The sequence below is a fragment of the Anomaloglossus baeobatrachus genome, chromosome 4, assembly GCF_048569485.1.
Source record: "Anomaloglossus baeobatrachus isolate aAnoBae1 chromosome 4, aAnoBae1.hap1, whole genome shotgun sequence".
Taxonomy (NCBI): Eukaryota; Metazoa; Chordata; class Amphibia; order Anura; family Aromobatidae; genus Anomaloglossus; species Anomaloglossus baeobatrachus.
The window spans coordinates 569,676,701-569,695,233 of NC_134356.1; the positions used below are offsets into that span (position 1 = coordinate 569,676,701).

The following is an 18,533-nucleotide window of genomic DNA, read 5'->3' on the forward strand; positions in this document are numbered from 1 at the left end:
CCTTCCTTTTGTCCTCAGCCGGTTCACCGGTATGAGAAAGACTTACGTTTGCTAGATCTGGTGAGAGCACTCAGAATCTATATTTCTCGCACGGCGCCTATCCGCCGTTCAGATGCACTTTTTGTCCTTGTCGCTGGCCAGCGCAAGGGGTCGCAGGCTTCTAAAGCCACCCTGGCTCGATGGATCAAAGAACCAATTCTGGAAGCCTACCGTTCTGCTGGGCTTCCGGTTCCTTCAGGGCTGAAAGCCCACTCAACAAGAGCTGTGGGTGCGTCCTGGGCTTTGCGACACCAGGCTTCGGCTCAACAGGTGTGCCAGGCAGCTACCTGGTCGAGTCTGCACACTTTCACCAAACATTATCAGGTGCATACCTATGCTTCGGCGGATGCCAGCTTAGGTAGAAGAGTCCTGCAGGCGGCAGTGACATCCCCGTAGGGGAGGGCTGTTTTGCAGCTCTAACATGAGGTATCTCTTTACCCACCCAGGGACAGCTTTTGGACGTCCCAATCGTCTGGGTCTCCCAATAGAGCGCTGAAGAAGAAGGGAATTTTGTTACTTACCGTAAATTCCTTTTCTTCTAGCTCTTATTGGGAGACCCAGCACCCGCCCTGTTGTCCTTCGGGATTTTTTTGTTGTTTGCGGGTACACATGTTGTTCATGTTGAACGGTTTTTCAGTTCTCCGACGTTATTCGGAGTTAATTTGTTTAAACCAGTTATTGGCTTCCTCCTTCTTGCTTTGGCACTAAAACTGGAGAACCCGTGATACCATGGGGGGGTATAGCCAGAAGGGGAGGGGCCTTGCACTTTTTAGTGTAGTGCTTTGTGTGGCCTCCGGAGGGCAGTAGCTATACCCCAATCGTCTGGGTCTCCCAATAAGAGCTAGAAGAAAAGGAATTTACGGTAAGTAACAAAATTCCCTTCTTTATGCTGCTTGCACCGCTTGTGAGACTGTTCTACCGGCAGGTTCCACTGACCCCCATTGTGTGCAGTGTTCGGTCCCTGTGCTCCCTGCTCGGCCAGGGCCTCTGCTGGAGGTGTCCCAGAGAGATCCACCTGTGAATACTGTCCAGGTGACGGGGACAGAGTTTGCAATTTTTGCGGATAGATTATCTGTGACTATGTCTCAGATTCTAGAAACTTTGCAGTCTAGACCAGTAACTCAGACCATGGGCACTGTTGATTCATTGCTCCCTGGCCCCCTCAGTTGGAACAGCTCCGGGGGTGTCCCACGCATCCCAGGGTGATGGCTCTGACACGGACGACAGTCCCAGACAGCCTAAGAGAGCTCGCTATGAGCGGCCCTCTACATCATCTCACTGGTCAGGCTCTCAGCAGGAGGATTCTCTGTGTGATGAGCCGGAAATAGCTGATCAGGATTTTGATCCTGAGACCGCTCTCAATCTAGATACTCCTGATGGTGACGCCATAGTGAACAATCTTATCGCGTCCATCAATAAAATGTTGGATATTTCTCCCCCAGCTCCTCAAGTGGAGGAGTCAGCTTCACAGCAGGAGAAATTCCATTTCAATTTCCCAAGCGTAAATTAAGTACTTTTCTGGAGTCAGTCCAGAAACCCCACGCTTATCCAGATAAGCGTTTCTCCAAACGGCTTAAGGATACACGTTATCCCTTTCCTCCTGACGTGGTCAAGAGCTGGACCCAGTGTCCCAAGGTGGATCCCCCTATCTCCAGGCTTGCGGCTAGATCCATAGTTGCAGTGGAGGATGGGGCTGCACTTAAAGATGCCACTGACAGACAGATGGAGCTCTGGTTGAAATCCATCTATGAGGCTATCGGCGCGTCGTTTGCTCCTGCATTCGCAGCCGTATGGGCACTCCAAGCTATTTCAGCTGGTCTTGCACAGATTGACACGGTCACACGTACATCTGTTCCGCAGGTGGCATCCTTAACCTCTCAAATGTCTGCATTTGCGTCTTACGCGATTAATGCTGTCCTGGACTCTACGAGCCGTACGGCAGTGGCATCCGCCTACTCCGTGGTTTTACGCAGAGCCTTGTGGTTAAGGGAATGGAAAGCAGATTCTGCTTCCAAAAAATGTTTAACCAGTTTGCCATTTTCGGGTGACCGGCTGTTTGGTGAGCGCTTGGATGAAATCATTAAACAGTCCAAGGGTAAGGATTCATCCTTACCTCAGCCCAGACAAAACAAACCCCAACAGAGGAGGGGACAGTCGGGGTTTCGGTCCTTTCGAGGTTCGGGCAGGTCCCAACTCTCCTCGTCCAAAAGGACTCAAAAGGATCAGAGGAGTTCAGATTCTTGGCGGGCTCAGTCACCCCCAAAAAAGACAGCCGGAAGACCCGCTACCAAGGCGGCTTCCTCATGACTTCCGGCCTCCTCCCTCCGCATCCTCGGTCGGTGGCAGGCTCTCCCGCTTTGGCGACATTTGGCTGCCACAGGTCCAAGACCGTTGGGTGCGAGACATTCTGTCTCACGGGTACAGGATAGAGTTCAGTTCTCGTCCTCCAACTCGATTCTTCAGAACGTCTCCGCCTCCCGACCGAGCCGATGCTCTCCTGCAGGCGGTGTGCACTCTAAAGGCGGAAGGAGTGGTGATCCCTGTTCCTCTTCAAGAGCAAGGTCACGGTTTTTACTCCAATTTGTTTGTGGTACCAAAAAAGGACGGGTCTTCCGTCCCGTTCTGGACCTAAAACTTCTCAACAACCACGTGAGAACCAGACGGTTCCGGATGGAATCCCTCCGATCCGTCATCGCCGCAATGTCTCAAGGAGCTTTCCTAGCATCGATAGACATCAAGGATGCTTATCTCCACGTACCGATTGCTCCAGAGCATCAGCGTTTTTCTACGCTTCGTTATAGGAGACGAACACCTTCAGTTCGTAGCCCTGCCTCTGGCAACAGCCCCACGGGTCTTCACCAAAGTCATGGCAGCTGTAGTTGCAGTCCTACACTCTCAGGGACACTCCGTGATCCCTTACTTAGACGATCTGCTGGTCAAGGCGCCTTCTTAAGAGGCATGCCAACACAGCCTGAACGTGGCGCTGGAGACTCTCCAAGGTTTCGGGTGGATCATCAACTTTTCCAAGTCGAATCTAACCCCGACCCAGTCGATAACATATCTTGGCATGGAGTTTCATACTCTCTCAGCGGGAGTGAAGCTTCCGCTTGTCAAATAGCGTTCATTGCAGACAGGGGTGCAATCTCTCCTTCAAGGTCAGTCACTCCCCTTGAGACGCCTCATGCGCTTCCTAGGGAAGATGGTGGCAGCAATAGAGGCAGTCCCTTTCGCGCAGTTTCATCTGCGTCCACTACAATGGGACATTCTCCGCCAATGGGACGGGAGGTCGAAGTCCCTCGACAGCAACGTCTCTCTCTCTCAGGCGGCCAAGGATTCTCTTCGATGGTGGCTGCTTCCCACCTCATTGTCGAAAGGGAAATCCTTCCTACCCCCATCCTGGGCGGTAGTGACGACAGATGCGAGTCTGTCAGGGTGGGGAGCAGTCTTTCTCCACCACAGGGCTCAAGGTACGTGGACTCAGCAAGAGTCCACTCTTCAGATCAACGTTCTGGAGATCAGAGCAGTGTATCTTGCCCTACCAGCCTTCCAGCAGTGGCTGGAAGGCAAGCAGATCCGTATTCAGTCGGACAACTCCACAGCGGTGGCATACATCAACCACCAAGGAGGAACTCGCAGTCGGCAAGCCTTCCAGGAAGTCCGGCGGATTCTGACGTGGGTGGAAGCCACGGCCTCCACCATATCCGCAGTTCACATCACATGCGTGGACAACTGGGAAGCAGACTTCCTCAGTCGCCAGGGTATGGACGCAGGGGAATGGTCTCTTCACCCGGACGTGTTTCAAGAGATCTGTCGCCGCTGGGGGATGCCGGACGTCGACCTAATGGCGCCCCGGCACAACAACAAGGTCCCAGTTTTCATGGCACGGTCTCACGATCACCGAGCTCTGGCGGCAGACGCCTTAGTCCAAGATTGGTCGCAGTTCCGGCTTCCTTATGTGTTTCCACCTCTGGCTCGGTTGCCCAGAGTGCTGCGCAAGATCAGGTCCGACTGCCGCCGCGCCATCCTCGTCGCTCCAGACTGGCCAAGGAGGTCGTGGTACCCGGATCTGTGGCACCTCGCGGTAGGCCAACCGTGGGCACTACCAGACCGACCAGACTTGCTGTCTCAAGGGACGTTTTTCCATCAGAATTCTGCGGCCCTGAACCTGACTGTGTAGCCATTGAGTCCTGGATCCTAGCGGGTTCAGGATTGTCTCAAGAGGTCATTGCCACCATGAGACAGGCCAGAGAACCTACCTGCGCCAAGATATACCACAGGACGTGGAAAATATTCGTGTCTTGGTGCTCTGCTCAGGGAGTCTCTCCCTGGCTATTTAGTTTGCCTACTTTTCTTTCCTTCCTGCAATCCGGGTTGGAAAAAGGTTTGTCGCTCAGCTCCCTCAAGGGGCAAGTCTCAGCGCTATCTGTATTTTTTCAGAAGCGCCTAGCACGACTTCCTCAGGTACGCACGTTCCTGCAAGGGGTCTGTCATATCGTCCCTCCTTACAAGCGGCCGTTAGAGCCCTGGGATCGGAACAGGGTTCTAATTGTTCTTCAGAAGCCGCCTTTCGAGCCTATGAGGGATGTTTCCCTTTCTCGCCTTTCACAGAAAGTGGCCTTTCTAGTAGCGGTCACGTCTCTCCGGAGAGTGTCCGAGCTAGCAGCGCTGTCATGCAAATCTCCCTTCCTGGTGATTCACCAGGACAAGGTGGTTTTGCGCCCTATTCCGGAGTTTCTCCCTAAGGTGGTATCCCCGTTTCATCTTAATCAGGATATCTCCTTGCCGTCCTTGTGCCCTCATCCAGTTCATCAATTGAAAAGGATTTGCATTTGTTGGATCTCGTGAGAGCGCTCAGGATCTACATTTACCGCACGGCGCCCCTGCGCCGCTCGGATGCACTCTTTGTCCTTGTCGCTGGTCAGCGCAAAGGGTCGCAAGCTTCCAAATCCACCCTAGTTCGGTGGATCAAGGAACCAATTCTTGAAGCCTACCGTTCTGCTGGGCTTCCGGTTCCCTCAGGGCTGAAGGCCCATTCTACCAGAGCCGTGGGTGCGTCCTGGGCATTACGACACCAGGCTACGGCTCAGCAGGTGTGCCAGGCGGCTACCTGGTCGAGTCTGCACACTTTTACCAAGCATTATCAAGTGCATACCTACGCTTCGGCGGACGCCAGCCTAGGTAGACAAGTCCTTCAGGCGGCGACGGCCCACCTGTAGGGTAGGGCTGTTTTTACGGTCCTATCACGAGGGGTTATTATACCCACCCAGGGACTGCTTTTGGACGTCCCAATTGTCTGGGTCTCCCAATTAGGAGCGACAAAGAAGAAGGGAATTTTGTTTACTTACCGTAAATTCCTTTTCTTCTAGCTCCAATTGGGAGACCCAGCACCCGCCCTGTTTGCTTAGGGATTTTTGTTTGTTCGGGTACACATGTTGTTCATGTTGAATGGTTTCGGTTCTCCGATGTTCCTTCGGATTGAATTTGTTCTTAAACCAGTTATTGGCTTTCCTCCTTCTTGCTTTGGCACTAAAACTGAGGAACCCGTGATCCCACGGGGGGTGTATAGGCAGAAGGGGAGGGGCCTTACACTTTTAAGTGTAATGCTTTGTGTGGCCTCCGGAGGCAGTAGCTATACACCCAATTGTCTGGGTCTCCCAATTGGAGCTAGAAGAAAAGGAATTTACGGTAAGTAAACAAAATTCCCTTCTTTCTGAACATCTAAACGCAATGTGGGCACATAGCCTTACACTGTTATACAAGCTGTGCACTGACTACTTTACATTGTATCAAATAGTCATATCTTCAGTGTTGTCCCACTTACAAAATATGTGACTGTTGTATTCACTTTTCTGAGATATATAATTTTTATATAATCATACATTACAAAGTTTGGGATTTTTTTGCCCCTCAGTGCCTTAATAATACCGTACATCCCCTTTGAAGTAATGTCAGTACTGTTTGTGATATAAGCAGGCATGAGGAGTGTCCCTTTTGCAAGAATTACATGGCCAGCAGAAGCCCTTTTGCGTTTTTCATTTATAAACACATTGGTCTTGTGCAGGTGATGGGTTTAGTATTGCATCTTGCCACATTTCCTTGAATGCTGCAGTGCTACAATACAAGGCAATACCCATGGATGAAAGCGGCACTTTTTCTGGGAAGCACGTATTTTTCATTATACAGTTCTGTTTTCTTAAAACTGCACATTGGCCCCCTTCCTCTATTATTAATTTATGGATACATTGACTACATGGTGTTACCGTTTTGGGTCATGTCCATACACTGTGCCTAATCGAAGTTGGTAGTATCACTTTATAGGGATACACTCTTTGACTTAGTGAAAAGTGTCACACATTTGTCATGTTCTTACATTTTTAGGAGGATTACCAAAGGAACAGCATATCACTGACTTATGAGAATTGTTATGAGATGGGTATAGCTATAGATTCCTGCAAAAAATCGTACACTATACAGATATTAATGGGTTTCAGATCGTATCTGCTGGTCCTGGGCTAAGCTATAATATCAGTGTTTGTTTTTTATAAAGGTGTAACTTCTTATCAAGATGTTCAAGACTGTTTTTCACTCGTCATGCAATCTCTGAAATATGGCGATGTGCACCCATGGGTAAGATGACCTATTCTATACAGTATGGAGATATTTTCCCCTTAGATTATAATTACTAGGCATACTGGTCTGGAGTATAGTTCAGAGTCACTACAGTTTAGGATTTTCAGGTTGTTGCTCCTAAACTTTAGGTAACGTGGAAATGATCATTCAGTGTTGGAAAAAAAGTAAGATGGAAGGGAGATTCAGATAACAGAATAATGTACATAAAATGGAAAAACCTCCCTAATGCAATCTTAGGCCGTATCTCCAGAAATATATCTGTATAGTTTATAGTCCTGTTCTAAACAAACCCTGATGGTTTGCATCTTACATCTATTTACTTTGCCTATTAATGCAATCATCAAGATATTATTTCATCAGAGCCAATAACCACCATTGGCTACAAGAGTGCACACTTCTGATATTGTGCCTTTCTTCCCCATATGGGGAAGAATATTTCCATATTTCAGTCCACATTTCCATAGATAAAAGCTGCTAATCACAGAGGGGCGGAGTCTGGCTCACATGCTGCTGAGACTCACTAATGACAAAGATAAGAGGCTTAAGCTAACATTTCAGGTAAACAAAAAAAGACTGAGATAATGGAGGCAGGGCTGATTTCTTTGTTTTAACTTTTACAGCATGGTGTCTTCAGATTACATTGTAGAAATCTGCTGACAGTCCCTTTAAATACACTGGATTGATATCAATAATTGTCACATGTATAATGGCTCATCAGTCACCAACAACTTGGCAGAACTGAACTCTTGTCCCTTACATGGCCTATCACAGCTTATGAACAGGACATGATGCTGTTTCTGAGGGGGAAAATAACATTTATTACGATCTCAAACAATCTCTTTTAGGCTGGGGCCACACGGGGATTACTTCGATCCCCTCGCATGACACTCTGCTCACGCTGGCAGTACAGCAGAGCCGAGTGTCATGTGAGTGTCCCTGCGACTGAGGTCCGATTGTGCTAGCGGACCACAGCTGCGGGGGACGGGCCGGCACTGAGGAGAGGAGGGAGAGATTTATCTCACTCTCTCCTCCGTAGCCAGCTATTGCGATTCTCGCCCTGCACTCGCGGTACACCGGTGTACCGCGAGTGCAGTGCAATCTTTCTCTCGTCCCATACACTTGAATGGGTGCGAGAGAAAACGGGATCGCATTACAGTCACAGCATGCTGCGATTCTTTTCTTGGTCCGATTAGGGCTGAGAAAATAATCGCTCACGTGTGCTGACACACAGGCTAGAATTGGTTCGGGTGTAATGCGATGTTTTTATCGCACTCCACTCTCACCGGCTTAGGACTTAAAGTGACTATACAGTAAGGTACTCAAACATTAAATGCAAGTCAGACCCTGTAAGTGATGATTACCTGTTTATTTGTTGTATTGCTTGCTCTGCTGCTGCATTTTAGCTCTGTTTTCTTGGGGCACTACTGTGACTTAACTGCAACGTCTACCGGACATTTGCGGTAGTCTGAGACACACCTCCTGTCTCCTCATTGGGTCTGAATGTTGCTCTCTACCTCCCTCTGCACCTGATATGTAAAACCACACATTTATGACAAACTAATAGTATGTCGGTGACATTCTGGAATCCATTAGTGGCAAAAAGTAGTAAGCAAGCATGGTAGGGTCAAGAGCAATTATTTTTTCTTTATCGTTCCTTATGGGAGACCCAAACCATGGGTGTATGCTACTGCCCCCGGAGGACACACAAAGTTACTACACTCAAAAACGTGTAGCTCCTCCCTCCTAGCATATACACCCCCTGCTAGCCAGATCTAGCCAGTTTCTTGCTTTGTGTCAGGAGGATCACACACACACATGCATTCTCTTTTGATTTTTCATTTTTTCTAAAGATTTGGAAGAAAAGCGGGTCCACTGGACTCCCGGCATGTCCCTTCTCACCCCCTGGCGGCGGTGCTGTTAAGGTTGACTTCAGGGCAGGAGCCCTTCATGCCGCGCTCCTTCACCATCCCTTAGGGGCTCTGGCTTGAAGTTGGAGCCAACACGGTTCTCACTGCCTTGCAGGAGACCGGCCTCCATCCGCAGCCCTTGTGCAGGACCCTGCTGGAAGGAGCACTGGACCCCCACCCCACCAGGGACTGGGCCCTGCGTCTCAAAGCTAAGTATAGAGACGTTATTCAAAGGGTCCTTCTGCAATGTGGGGCACTTTTTATTGTGGGGGACAGTGATGCTTGATAATGCTGCTTTTACTGTGTTTCCGGCCGGTTCCACGGTTTCTTACTAGGAACCGCGCCGATGATGCCTGATTCTCGGCCGCATGTATAACTCTAGGCCCCGGCTTCAGCCGCGGCCTAGTTTCGTTTTCGTTCCCCTGCATGTCAGTCATGCAGGGGGACACTGCAGAGCCGCCCGCCGGCCGCTCTGCACAGGGGAGGACGCTCCTTTTTGAAGAGATGATTCCCTCCCCTGTACATCTCCTTCGCCCTCCGATTCCCGCTCCTGGGTTAACCCCCGCCCCCCCCCTCACTCTGGCGCCATTTTCTCAGCGTCTCAGTACTCTGGTCGGCGCTGGCTGCTCTGCAGTGCAGAGGGAGTGAATATCTGGCTGGGGGTCCAGGCCTGGAATCCGGAGGGCACTCATATAGTGGCCTGATAAGTCACAACCTCTGGTTGTGCACTTTTATTCACTCTCAGGGCATTCTGAAGGAGTTAATTCTTTATCATAGAATCTCCTCCTCAGCAGCATGTCTCACACTAGGAGCAAAGCTCCAAGGCTGTACACTACATGTTCTGCATGTAGGCTCATATTGCCTGAACCGACACACTGTAACGGTTCTTATGTGGTGGATAGTGGCAAGATGCCTCAGCAGGGATTCTCCCCAGGCTGAACCTCTGTCTTGGGTATTCTAGCCATTCTAGACAGAGCCCCCACCTCTGCAGCATGTCACAGAGCGAGACTGCAGACTGTTTTTTATTATCCACTGCAGGTAGTCTCGTACGGCCTTACCGAGCTCATAACATGGGAGCTCATTCATGGTCCCTCCAGCTGCTCCGGTTTCGGTGGCTGACCCCCGTAGGAATCCTATTCCAGGGGTCGGCTGTCCCGGCATCTGCTGAGCATGCAGCCCCCTTCTCAGGGCGTTTTTCTGCTTCGCTCAGCAAAGCTCACAAGGGACTCTCCTTCTGGGACCCCGTCCTCCTGACAGGGAGACGCAGGGTCCCCTGTCCTCCCCGTCCCGCAGCTCCGATTACGAGCTGACTCGCTGGACGAGGAGGATGTCTCTACCACGGGCTCGGACGCTACTTGATGTACATTGATCCGTCCGTAGGTGACGCAGATGCGAATGATTGGATTTCGTCCAGTATTCTTGTACTGGACCTCCATCCGCCTGATCAGGGAAGTGTTCCCCGCTGGCAGAAATGCATCACTATGCCTTTAACATGACGAGGAGTGTGTTCTTTATCCACTCCAGTTTTCAGCCCGCCGCGTCCAAGCCCACAGCCTATCCTGCAGACCCCACAGGGAGTTCTGCTGCCTGTCTCCCCCTCCCATCTGAGGTGGTCTAGGAGTGTACTCATTCGCCAAGGGTAGCCACTCCGGTATCTGGACTTCAGCCCGGATAGTGGTATCAGTGGCTGACGGCACCTCTATATGGATCCTACGGTACATTAACTTTGTACTGGACCTCAATCCGCCGGTGTTACCTTATCTAGGTGAACACAACGTGTGTTCCTTAACCTCTCCAGTTTTCAGGCCCCTGTGACCAAGCCAGGTTCCGCTCTGACAGTCGCTTCCCATGAAGCGTGCTTCTGAGGACTGGATTTCCCCTGTCCACCAATGGTGGTCAAGTAGTGGGCTCATTCACCTTAGGTGGCTCAGCCCGGGCCGTTATGTCAGTGGCTGATGGCTCCTCACTTACGGTTCTGCGGTCCGCCCGGTTGTCCTTTGGGCCAAGTTCGGTATGGGGACGGCAGGAGCCTCGTTCTCCTCAGCTTACAGCAGTGCGGTTTTTTTGTACCTTCTCTGCTTCTCTGGAGGAGATGCATTCTCTCACAGGGACTCTATGCCAAAACGGTTGCCTGAACTTCCAGACTCAGTTCTTTCATCCTATACCAGATCTGCCATGCTGGACGCCGCACGGCGGTGATCTGGGCTACCTTCCTCGCTATCCGCAAGCTCCTGTGGCTTCGGATTTCGAAGGCAGATGCCTCTATGGAGGTTCCCTGCTGGGCTCCCCCTTGGTGGGACCAGTTCCTCGGAACCAACTGAGTGAAATTAAGGAAGCTCTTGGCGGGGAGTATTTCTCCTTGCCACAAACCTAAATCAGGACAGGAATCAGTTGAGGTTTCGGTGGTTTCCGTTCCTCCATCTGGTCGTCCTCTAGCTCAGCCTAGGTTCATAGAACCAAATAGCTCGAAGCTGCGTCTTCAGAAGGCCGCAGGAGATGCTGTCACTGAGTCAGCTTCCTCCGAGCTATTTAGCCACGCCAACAACCTCCTCGGTCGGTGGCAGGCTCTCTCCACGTGGCGACGTAGGGTTCTAACACGTCTCCGTTCAGTGGGGGCGAGATTATATCTCCCTTGGCTACAGGATGGACTTCTGTCCACCCGCCAAACAGATTTTCTCTGTCATCTCCTCCCTGCTCCAAGGCCGCCGCCTTCTCACAGGCCGTGGCATTTCTGGCAGGCCGATGGAGTAATTGTACCGGTTCCCGTCTGGGAACGGTTCTGAGATTTTTGCTTAAATCTATTCCTAGTCCCCGCAGAGGGCGGTGCCTTCGACCTGGATCTTTAGCTTTTCAAGCATAGCCAGGTGTGGCGTTTCACATTGAGTCTTGGTTTTGTTCCGTGTGTTTTTTTCACCGGATCAATCAAGACCCCAAGGCGATTCCCTAGCAACCATCGGCATCAGAAATGCCTATCGGCAGGAGTCAATCGCAGTTTCACACCAGCGTTGACTACGTTTTGATAATCGGAGTGGTCCAATCGTGGCTCTTCCCTTGGGGTTAGCCAAGGCCCCTCGAGTATTCTCATTGGGGCAGCTGTGATCAGGGTCCTGCCCCCCTAGGGGTTGGCAGTCATTTTTAGCCCTGGACGGCCTTCTTGTCGGGGTTTCATCCAGTGCTGACTCTTAGCAGAGTGCTTCGCTCACTCTCGCCACTCTGACCTATCGGGTGGCTTGTCTTCTGTCCAAGTCCACTCTGACTTCGAACCAGAGGTTCTCAGGGCGTCAATGGAAGCGGTTCCTTGCCCAGTTTTTCCTGCGTCCTCGGAGACTGGATGTTTTCCGCTATACAAGCGAACTCACTCCTCCCACGGGGTGGTGGCTTCGCCACAGACCAGGGGCTCGTTTCAGTGGTGGCTTCGGCCACTCTGTCTCAGGGGCGCTCCTTTTCTGGCCCGTTCCGGGTAATCCTCACCAGGATAGCCTATCCGCCTTGGGAGCGGTATATCTCCATCGTGGAGCGCAGGGCGCTTGGACTCTGTCCGAATCAGCCCTCTGGATCAATGTGCTGGAATTCAGGGCTGTATTTCTAGCTCTCTAAGCCTTCACCATCTGTGGGCGGCTAGGCACATTCGAGTCCAGTCGGACAACGTGATAGCGTTTTCCTACACCAGCTTCCAGGGCGGGACACTCAGCCGCCTGGCAATCATGGCGGCTCAACATCCTTCAGTGGACAAGGGACTCCTAGTCCACCGTATCCGCAGTCCACATCCTAGATGTGAAAACTACGAGGCAGGCTATTTCAGCTGTCCTACCGTGGTCCACAATCCTCAGGTTTTGCGGTAGACACACTGGTTCATGTTTGATCCCAGCTTTGTCTCTTTACGAATTTCACCCTCTACCTCTTGTCCAGCGTCCTGTGCAAGATCGGTAAAGGGGGCCGTCGGGTCATTCTTCCAGACTGACCTAAGCAGGCTTCGTACTCTGACCTGCTCCTTCTGTCCATTGGGTTGCCTTCGCATCTTCCGGACCGTTCAGACCTTTTCTCAAGAGGTCCGTTTTTTCCCCGTCAGAATTCTGGATTCTCAGATTGACGGCGTAGCTCTTGAGTCCTGGGTCTTAGCGACTTCTGATATCCTTCCTGAAGTCATCTCCACTTTGACTCGAGCTCCAAAGTGTCCTTTGACCTTTTTTGGCCTTGCCGACCCTCCTGTCCCTTCCACAGTCCGGTCTACAGCTAGGACTATCCCTCATTAAGGGACAGGTCTTGGCTCTGTCAGTATGTGCCAGCGGCGTATCGTCCGGCTGGCTCCGGTGCGCTCCTTTAAGGGCGCATCTCACATCATTCCGCCTTCCGGCGGCCTATGGAGACCTCGGACCTTAATCCGGTCCTCACGGTTCTCGGAAACCCTCCTTTGCGCCGTCTTCGGGAGGTTCTTTGTTGTGTCTTTCACAGAAAGTAGTCTTTCTAGTGGCTTTAATTTCCCGCCAGAGAGTTCTGGCTGCGCTCCCTCGGAGTCACCCCCTTTTTTTTGGTCTTTTGCATCAAGACAAGGTGGTCTTCATCCGACTCCGGACTTTTTCCCTAAGGCGGTTACTGCTTCCACCTTATCCGGGGCAATTTTCCTGCCTTCCTTTTGTCCGGCTCCTGTTCATCGCTTGAGGAAGCGTTGCATATCCTAGATCTGGTGCGGGCGCTCCGGATCTACGTGTCTCGCACCGCCGTTATTAGACGGTGCACCTCTCTGGTGCTGACTGTTCGTCAGCATAGCGGTCTCTCGGCATCTAAGCCGACCCTGATCGTTGGCTTAGGTCAGCCATTTCTGAGACTTACAAGTGTACTCAAGTGCCTTCCCCACCGGGGATCAGAGCACATTTGGTCAGACCTGTCGGCGCCTTTTTTTCTTGGGCTTCAGGCACCAGGTTACGGCTCAGTAGGTCTGTCAGTCTGCAGCTCGAATTAGTCTGCATACTTTTCGAAGCACTACCCAAGGCATGCTCATGCTCTGGCAGACGTGGGCTCGGCAGACGCATTTTTCCAGCGTCTGTCGCCCATTTGTGAAGTTAGGTTTGCCTGCTTCTCAATTGTCTGTTTATTCCCACCCATGGACTGCTTTTGAACGTCCCATGGTTTGGGTCTCCCATAAGGAACGATAAAGAAAAAGAGAATTTTGTTTACTTACCGTAAATTCTTTTTCTTATAGTTCCGTCATGGGAGACCCAGCACCCTCCCTATTGCCTATGGCAGGTTTCTTGTTCCGTGTGTCTTCACCGGCTGTTATTGTTGTAGACTGAGGTTCCGGTTCCTCCGGATTTTACTCTGTCTCTTCTTGTGGGTGGATGTCCTCCTTCAGCTTTTGCACTAAACTGGCTAGATCTGGCTAGCAGGGGGTGTATATGCTAGGAGGGAGGAGCTACACGTTTTTGAGTGTAGTAACTTTGTGTGTCCTCCGGGGGCAGTAGCATACACCCATGGTTTGGGTCTCCCATGACGGAACTATAAGAAAAAGAATTTACGGTAAGTAAACAAAATTCTCTTTATTGTTTTTACTTGCGATGAATGATAAATATGAAATTACAGTATACCAGTATAAAAAAAACTAACGTTTTAGAGTATGGCTGTTTGCTTTTTCAAGTTGTCTTGAATAACTGTTTGCCTATTGTAGATCCACCGTGGGAGCAGCAGCACACTGAGCAAGCTAATTCAGCAGTCCTACCACGGAAACATGCAGAGCATCTCCCTCACCGGCCTCACGCCTATCCGCATGCTGCTAGAGATTGGTCTGGACAAGATGAAAAAAGATTATATCAACTGCTTTATAGGTTCGCAGCTACTGAAATCTCCGTCTGCAATATTATTCACGCATGTTATGTTATGGTGAAAATTAAGTGTTTTTACAATTATTATTATTTATTTATTTTTTTTTACAATTTAATTTCAAGGCTATAATTTCTGTGAGTTGTGTTCCTCCTGTATAGCAAGAGAGAACTTTAAGCATGACTTGAAACTTGTTTTTTATATTCTATACAGCAGATCAGGCTGTAGAATCCACTGCCGACATATAAATATCTGATTAGTAATTCAATAAAATTATATATTGTGCAAAGGTTTTTGCCAGATATGGAAGGAATACTTTATAAAGTAGAAGTGTTAATCGTTTATTTCTATCAATTAAACAAATACAAAGTGATTTGAACAAAAGTGAAATCAAATCAATATTTGGTGAGATTCCAATTTGCATTAAAAATGGCATACAAACATCTATTCTTCTAGGTACAGGCATACAGTTATTGAAGAAACTCTGTAGTGGGTTGTTTCAAACATTTCGGAGATTTAACCGCAGATCTTCTGTCTCTTCATGTAATCCCGCATAGACTCAATGTTGAGATCAGAGCTCTCGGGAAACAATATCATCAGGACTCCTTGTTCTTCATTGGCTGTATGTTTGGGGGTCATTGTCCTGCTGCAGATTAAATTTAGAGCCAATAGGACACATCCCTGATGATATTGCAGAATGGATAAGTTGCAGCCTGCATGTCCCTCAATACACTTCAGTGCACAAATCAGTTGCTGTCAGATTTATTTATTTATTTATTTATTTATTTATTTATTTATTTTAAATTGCTAACCAATGATGTCCCAGATGTGCTCAGTGGTAGACAAATTCGGGGGAATGTCACACCGGCCCTACCAGTGGGATTATGGTGTGGTGAGGCATATAGTGTACAATAGCTTGACCTCTTTGATTTTCATTCTGGGTACACATACAGCTCAGCTTTACATTGCAGAAATAGCCATTCCAGGACCAATTCTAAGTGTTCAGAAGCTGTTTTTCAACACTATAACAACAGGCCCCATATTGCTTGTGTTACAGTGAGCTTCCTGCAGGCTTGAACATACTACCATGGCCGGTAGCGTCTCCTGTAGAGCACATCTGGGAAGTCATTAGTCGGCAATTGCTAAGGGAGCTGCCAGCAGCAGACCTTGATGATTTCTGTGTCCAAGTGCATTCAGTGTGGTAAAACATTCATCAGACAACCATTTAATAACCTCCATGATTGCATCGAAGGTGTGTAAGTGCTGGAATTTCTTCATGTGGCACGCATATTAAATATAATATCAATCCTGTGAATTCTATAATTCCATGACTTGTCCATCTTGGTGTTACAATTTCAGATCTCACTTACTAGTTGAAATGATCATTTATATGGTGGCAGCAATTTTATAGCCTTTTTCTTGTTTGTAAAGTAGGACTGGACTTCCTCAAATACATATGGTTGACCTGTGCCATCTTTCTTTTTCATGGTTGTGAGCCCAGAGATGTATGGCAGCCACATAATCTCTGTTGATATATGATGATCGTCAAGAATAATCGATGAAATATAGACCTAATAGAATTTGTTAGCAGCTGCAAACCTGCATCTTGACAGTTTCCATCTAGAAACAAGTAAAGCCTCCAAAATAGTAACTAAGATTATAGCAAAGATGGTGGCCTAACATTTTACTTGTTTTTTCATAGGTCGTGAACTTGCAACATTTAATTACCTGGTAAGTTATCAAGATATCACTTTCACAATATCTGGATTTATCATGCGATGCTTTACTTTCCTTATATATAAGAACTTTAAAATATACATACATATAAATTGTGTTTTAATCCTGTACTTTGTGTCCCAGGATTTCTTCATCAACGCATCGGTGGATCTACAGGAGCAGGTGCACCGTGTCAGGAAGCTGCACCATATGCTGGAGGTGGTTGTAAGCTGCTATGCCTTCCTGAGCCTGGAGCATGAGAACCTCTTTCCACTCACACAGTAAGTCATTACTAGACGGATACTAAAGTTCTAGGCAATCCTGTCTGAAAACGCAATAATTTATGCAATTTTAACATCATAATTTAGTAGAAGGTACATGTGACTTTTTACTGTCAGGTCATCTTGTAGGTTTTGTTGCTTTTGAGTGATTTTCAGATTTCTTTATCGTTCCTTTGGGAGACCCAGACCACGGGTGTTTAGCTTCTGCCTCCGGAGGACACACAAAGTACTACACTTAAAAGTGTAGATCCTCCCTCTGAGCTTATACACCCCCTGGTAGCCAGTCCTAGCCAGTTTATTGCTTTGTGTCAGGAGGCATACATCCACACATGCATTCTCATCTGATTTGTTTGACTTTTGGAAAGAGTTTGAAGAAAAGCGGGTCCATGTCTGGACTCCCGGCATGTCCCTTCTCACCCCACTGTGTCGGCGGTGTTGTTAAGGTTGATTTACAAGGCTGCAGCCTTACATGCCGCGCTCCTTCACCATCCCTTCTGGGCTCTGGCTTGAAGTGGGAGCCAGCACGGTCTCCATGCCTGGCAGGAGTCCGGTCTCCATCCACAGCCCCTTGAGGATTCTGTTGGACTGGAGCACTCATCCCCAGGGACATGGCCCTGCGTCTCAGCAGCTAAGTACCTGAGACGTTTATGTTGGGGGTCCCGGTTCTTTATTGTAAGGGTAGAGTATGCTGTATGTGATTGTTTTAACTTTTCCGGCGGGTTCTCTAGCTTTTGCCTGAGAACTGCGCAGATGGTGCCTGCTTGTCGGCCTCGCCGCTTAAATTTAGGCCCCGGCTTCGCCGGAGGCCTAGTTTCATTTTCCTGCCCTCGCATGTCACTCATGCAGAGGGACAGGTTCGGCTCCTCCCGGCGGCCGTTCTACACAGGGGAGGGACACTCCCCACTGCTGGGACGTCCCTCCTTCCCTGCAGGTCTCTATAGCCCTCCAGTTCCCGCTCTTTTATAGGAACGCCCTCTTCTCAGGCAGAGTTCACTCTGCTCTGGGACATCCTGCATTCTGCATCTCTGCTGAGGTGCTGCGACTGGGGGACCGGGCTTCGGGATCTGGAGGGCACACAACACCGCGCTCAGCGGTCTGGTAAGCCACAGCCGGTCTCCGGTTGTGGACCTCTGTATATTCTCCCTGGGGTTCATTCTCTGCAAAGCCCCCACTCCAGCAGCATGTCTCACACAAGGAGCAAGGCTCCAAAGCTTTATTCTGCATGCACTGCATGTAAGCTCCTGCTGCCTGAGCCGAGCACCTATCCACATTGTGATGTCTGCTCCAACTTGGCGGTGCCACAGCCTGGAGTCTCACCCCCAGTGGTCTCTCAGGCTGCTGCTGCACCTGTGATTGAACCCCCGGCCTGGGTAGAGTCCTTTTCTAGGTCCATATCCCAGTCATTTGCTGAGTCCATGGGGCTTTTGTCCAGGACTTTGATGAATATGCATCAGCCCCGCTCACAGGGTTCCTCTAATACTCTTGACAGAGGACTCCAATCCTCGGACCTCCGTCCATCGGAGCTCACGGAGGATTCATCATCTGATCCCAGACCCCGTCCTTCTAAGAGAAGGCGCAGGGTTTCCTCCCCCTCCCCATCCCACGGCTTTGTCACAAGAGCTGACTCTCAAGATGAGGAGGATGCCCTCACTGGGGGCTCGGAGGCTATGTATCCCATCGATTTCTCTGAGGGTGACTCAGATCTTAGTGATTTGATTGCTTCTATTAATTCTGTGCTGGATCTCAATCCGCCAGTGTCAGAGGAGCAACTCTCTTTGGCAGAAAAACATCAGTTTACCTCGACTAAGAGAGTGAAGAGTGTGTTCTTTAACCACTCCAGTTTTCAGACCGCTGTGACCAAACCCAGGGCCTGCCCTGACAAACGCTTTCCAAAGCGTGGTTCTGATGACCGGTTTCCATTTCCACCTGAGGTGGTCAAGGAGTGGTCTCACTCCCCAAAGGTAGACCCTCCGGTGTCTAGGCTATCAGCCTGGACCGTTGTGTCGGTGGCTGATGGCACCTCACTTAAGGATTCCACTGACCGTCAGATTGACCTTCTGGCCAAATCTGTGTATGAAGCTGCGGGGGCCGCGTTTTCCCCGACTTTTGCAGCAGTGTGGGCTCTCAAAGCCATCTCTGCTTCTCT

At 49.7% G+C, this 18,533-nt stretch overlaps 1 protein-coding gene across 2 annotated transcripts in view; it reads left to right on the top strand.

Moving 5' to 3' along the window:
• ZWILCH (zwilch kinetochore protein) overlaps positions 1-18,533 on the top strand; it is a 117,278-nt gene that overhangs the window by 69,763 nt on the left and 28,982 nt on the right. For both annotated transcript variants that reach the window (XM_075346057.1, XM_075346058.1), the window contains exons 12-15: positions 6,587-6,666; positions 14,239-14,395; positions 16,093-16,121; positions 16,251-16,387. In XM_075346057.1, coding sequence (XP_075202172.1) covers positions 6,587-6,666; positions 14,239-14,395; positions 16,093-16,121; positions 16,251-16,387 — 403 coding nt within the window. The remainder of the gene's footprint in view (positions 1-6,586; positions 6,667-14,238; positions 14,396-16,092; positions 16,122-16,250; positions 16,388-18,533) is intronic.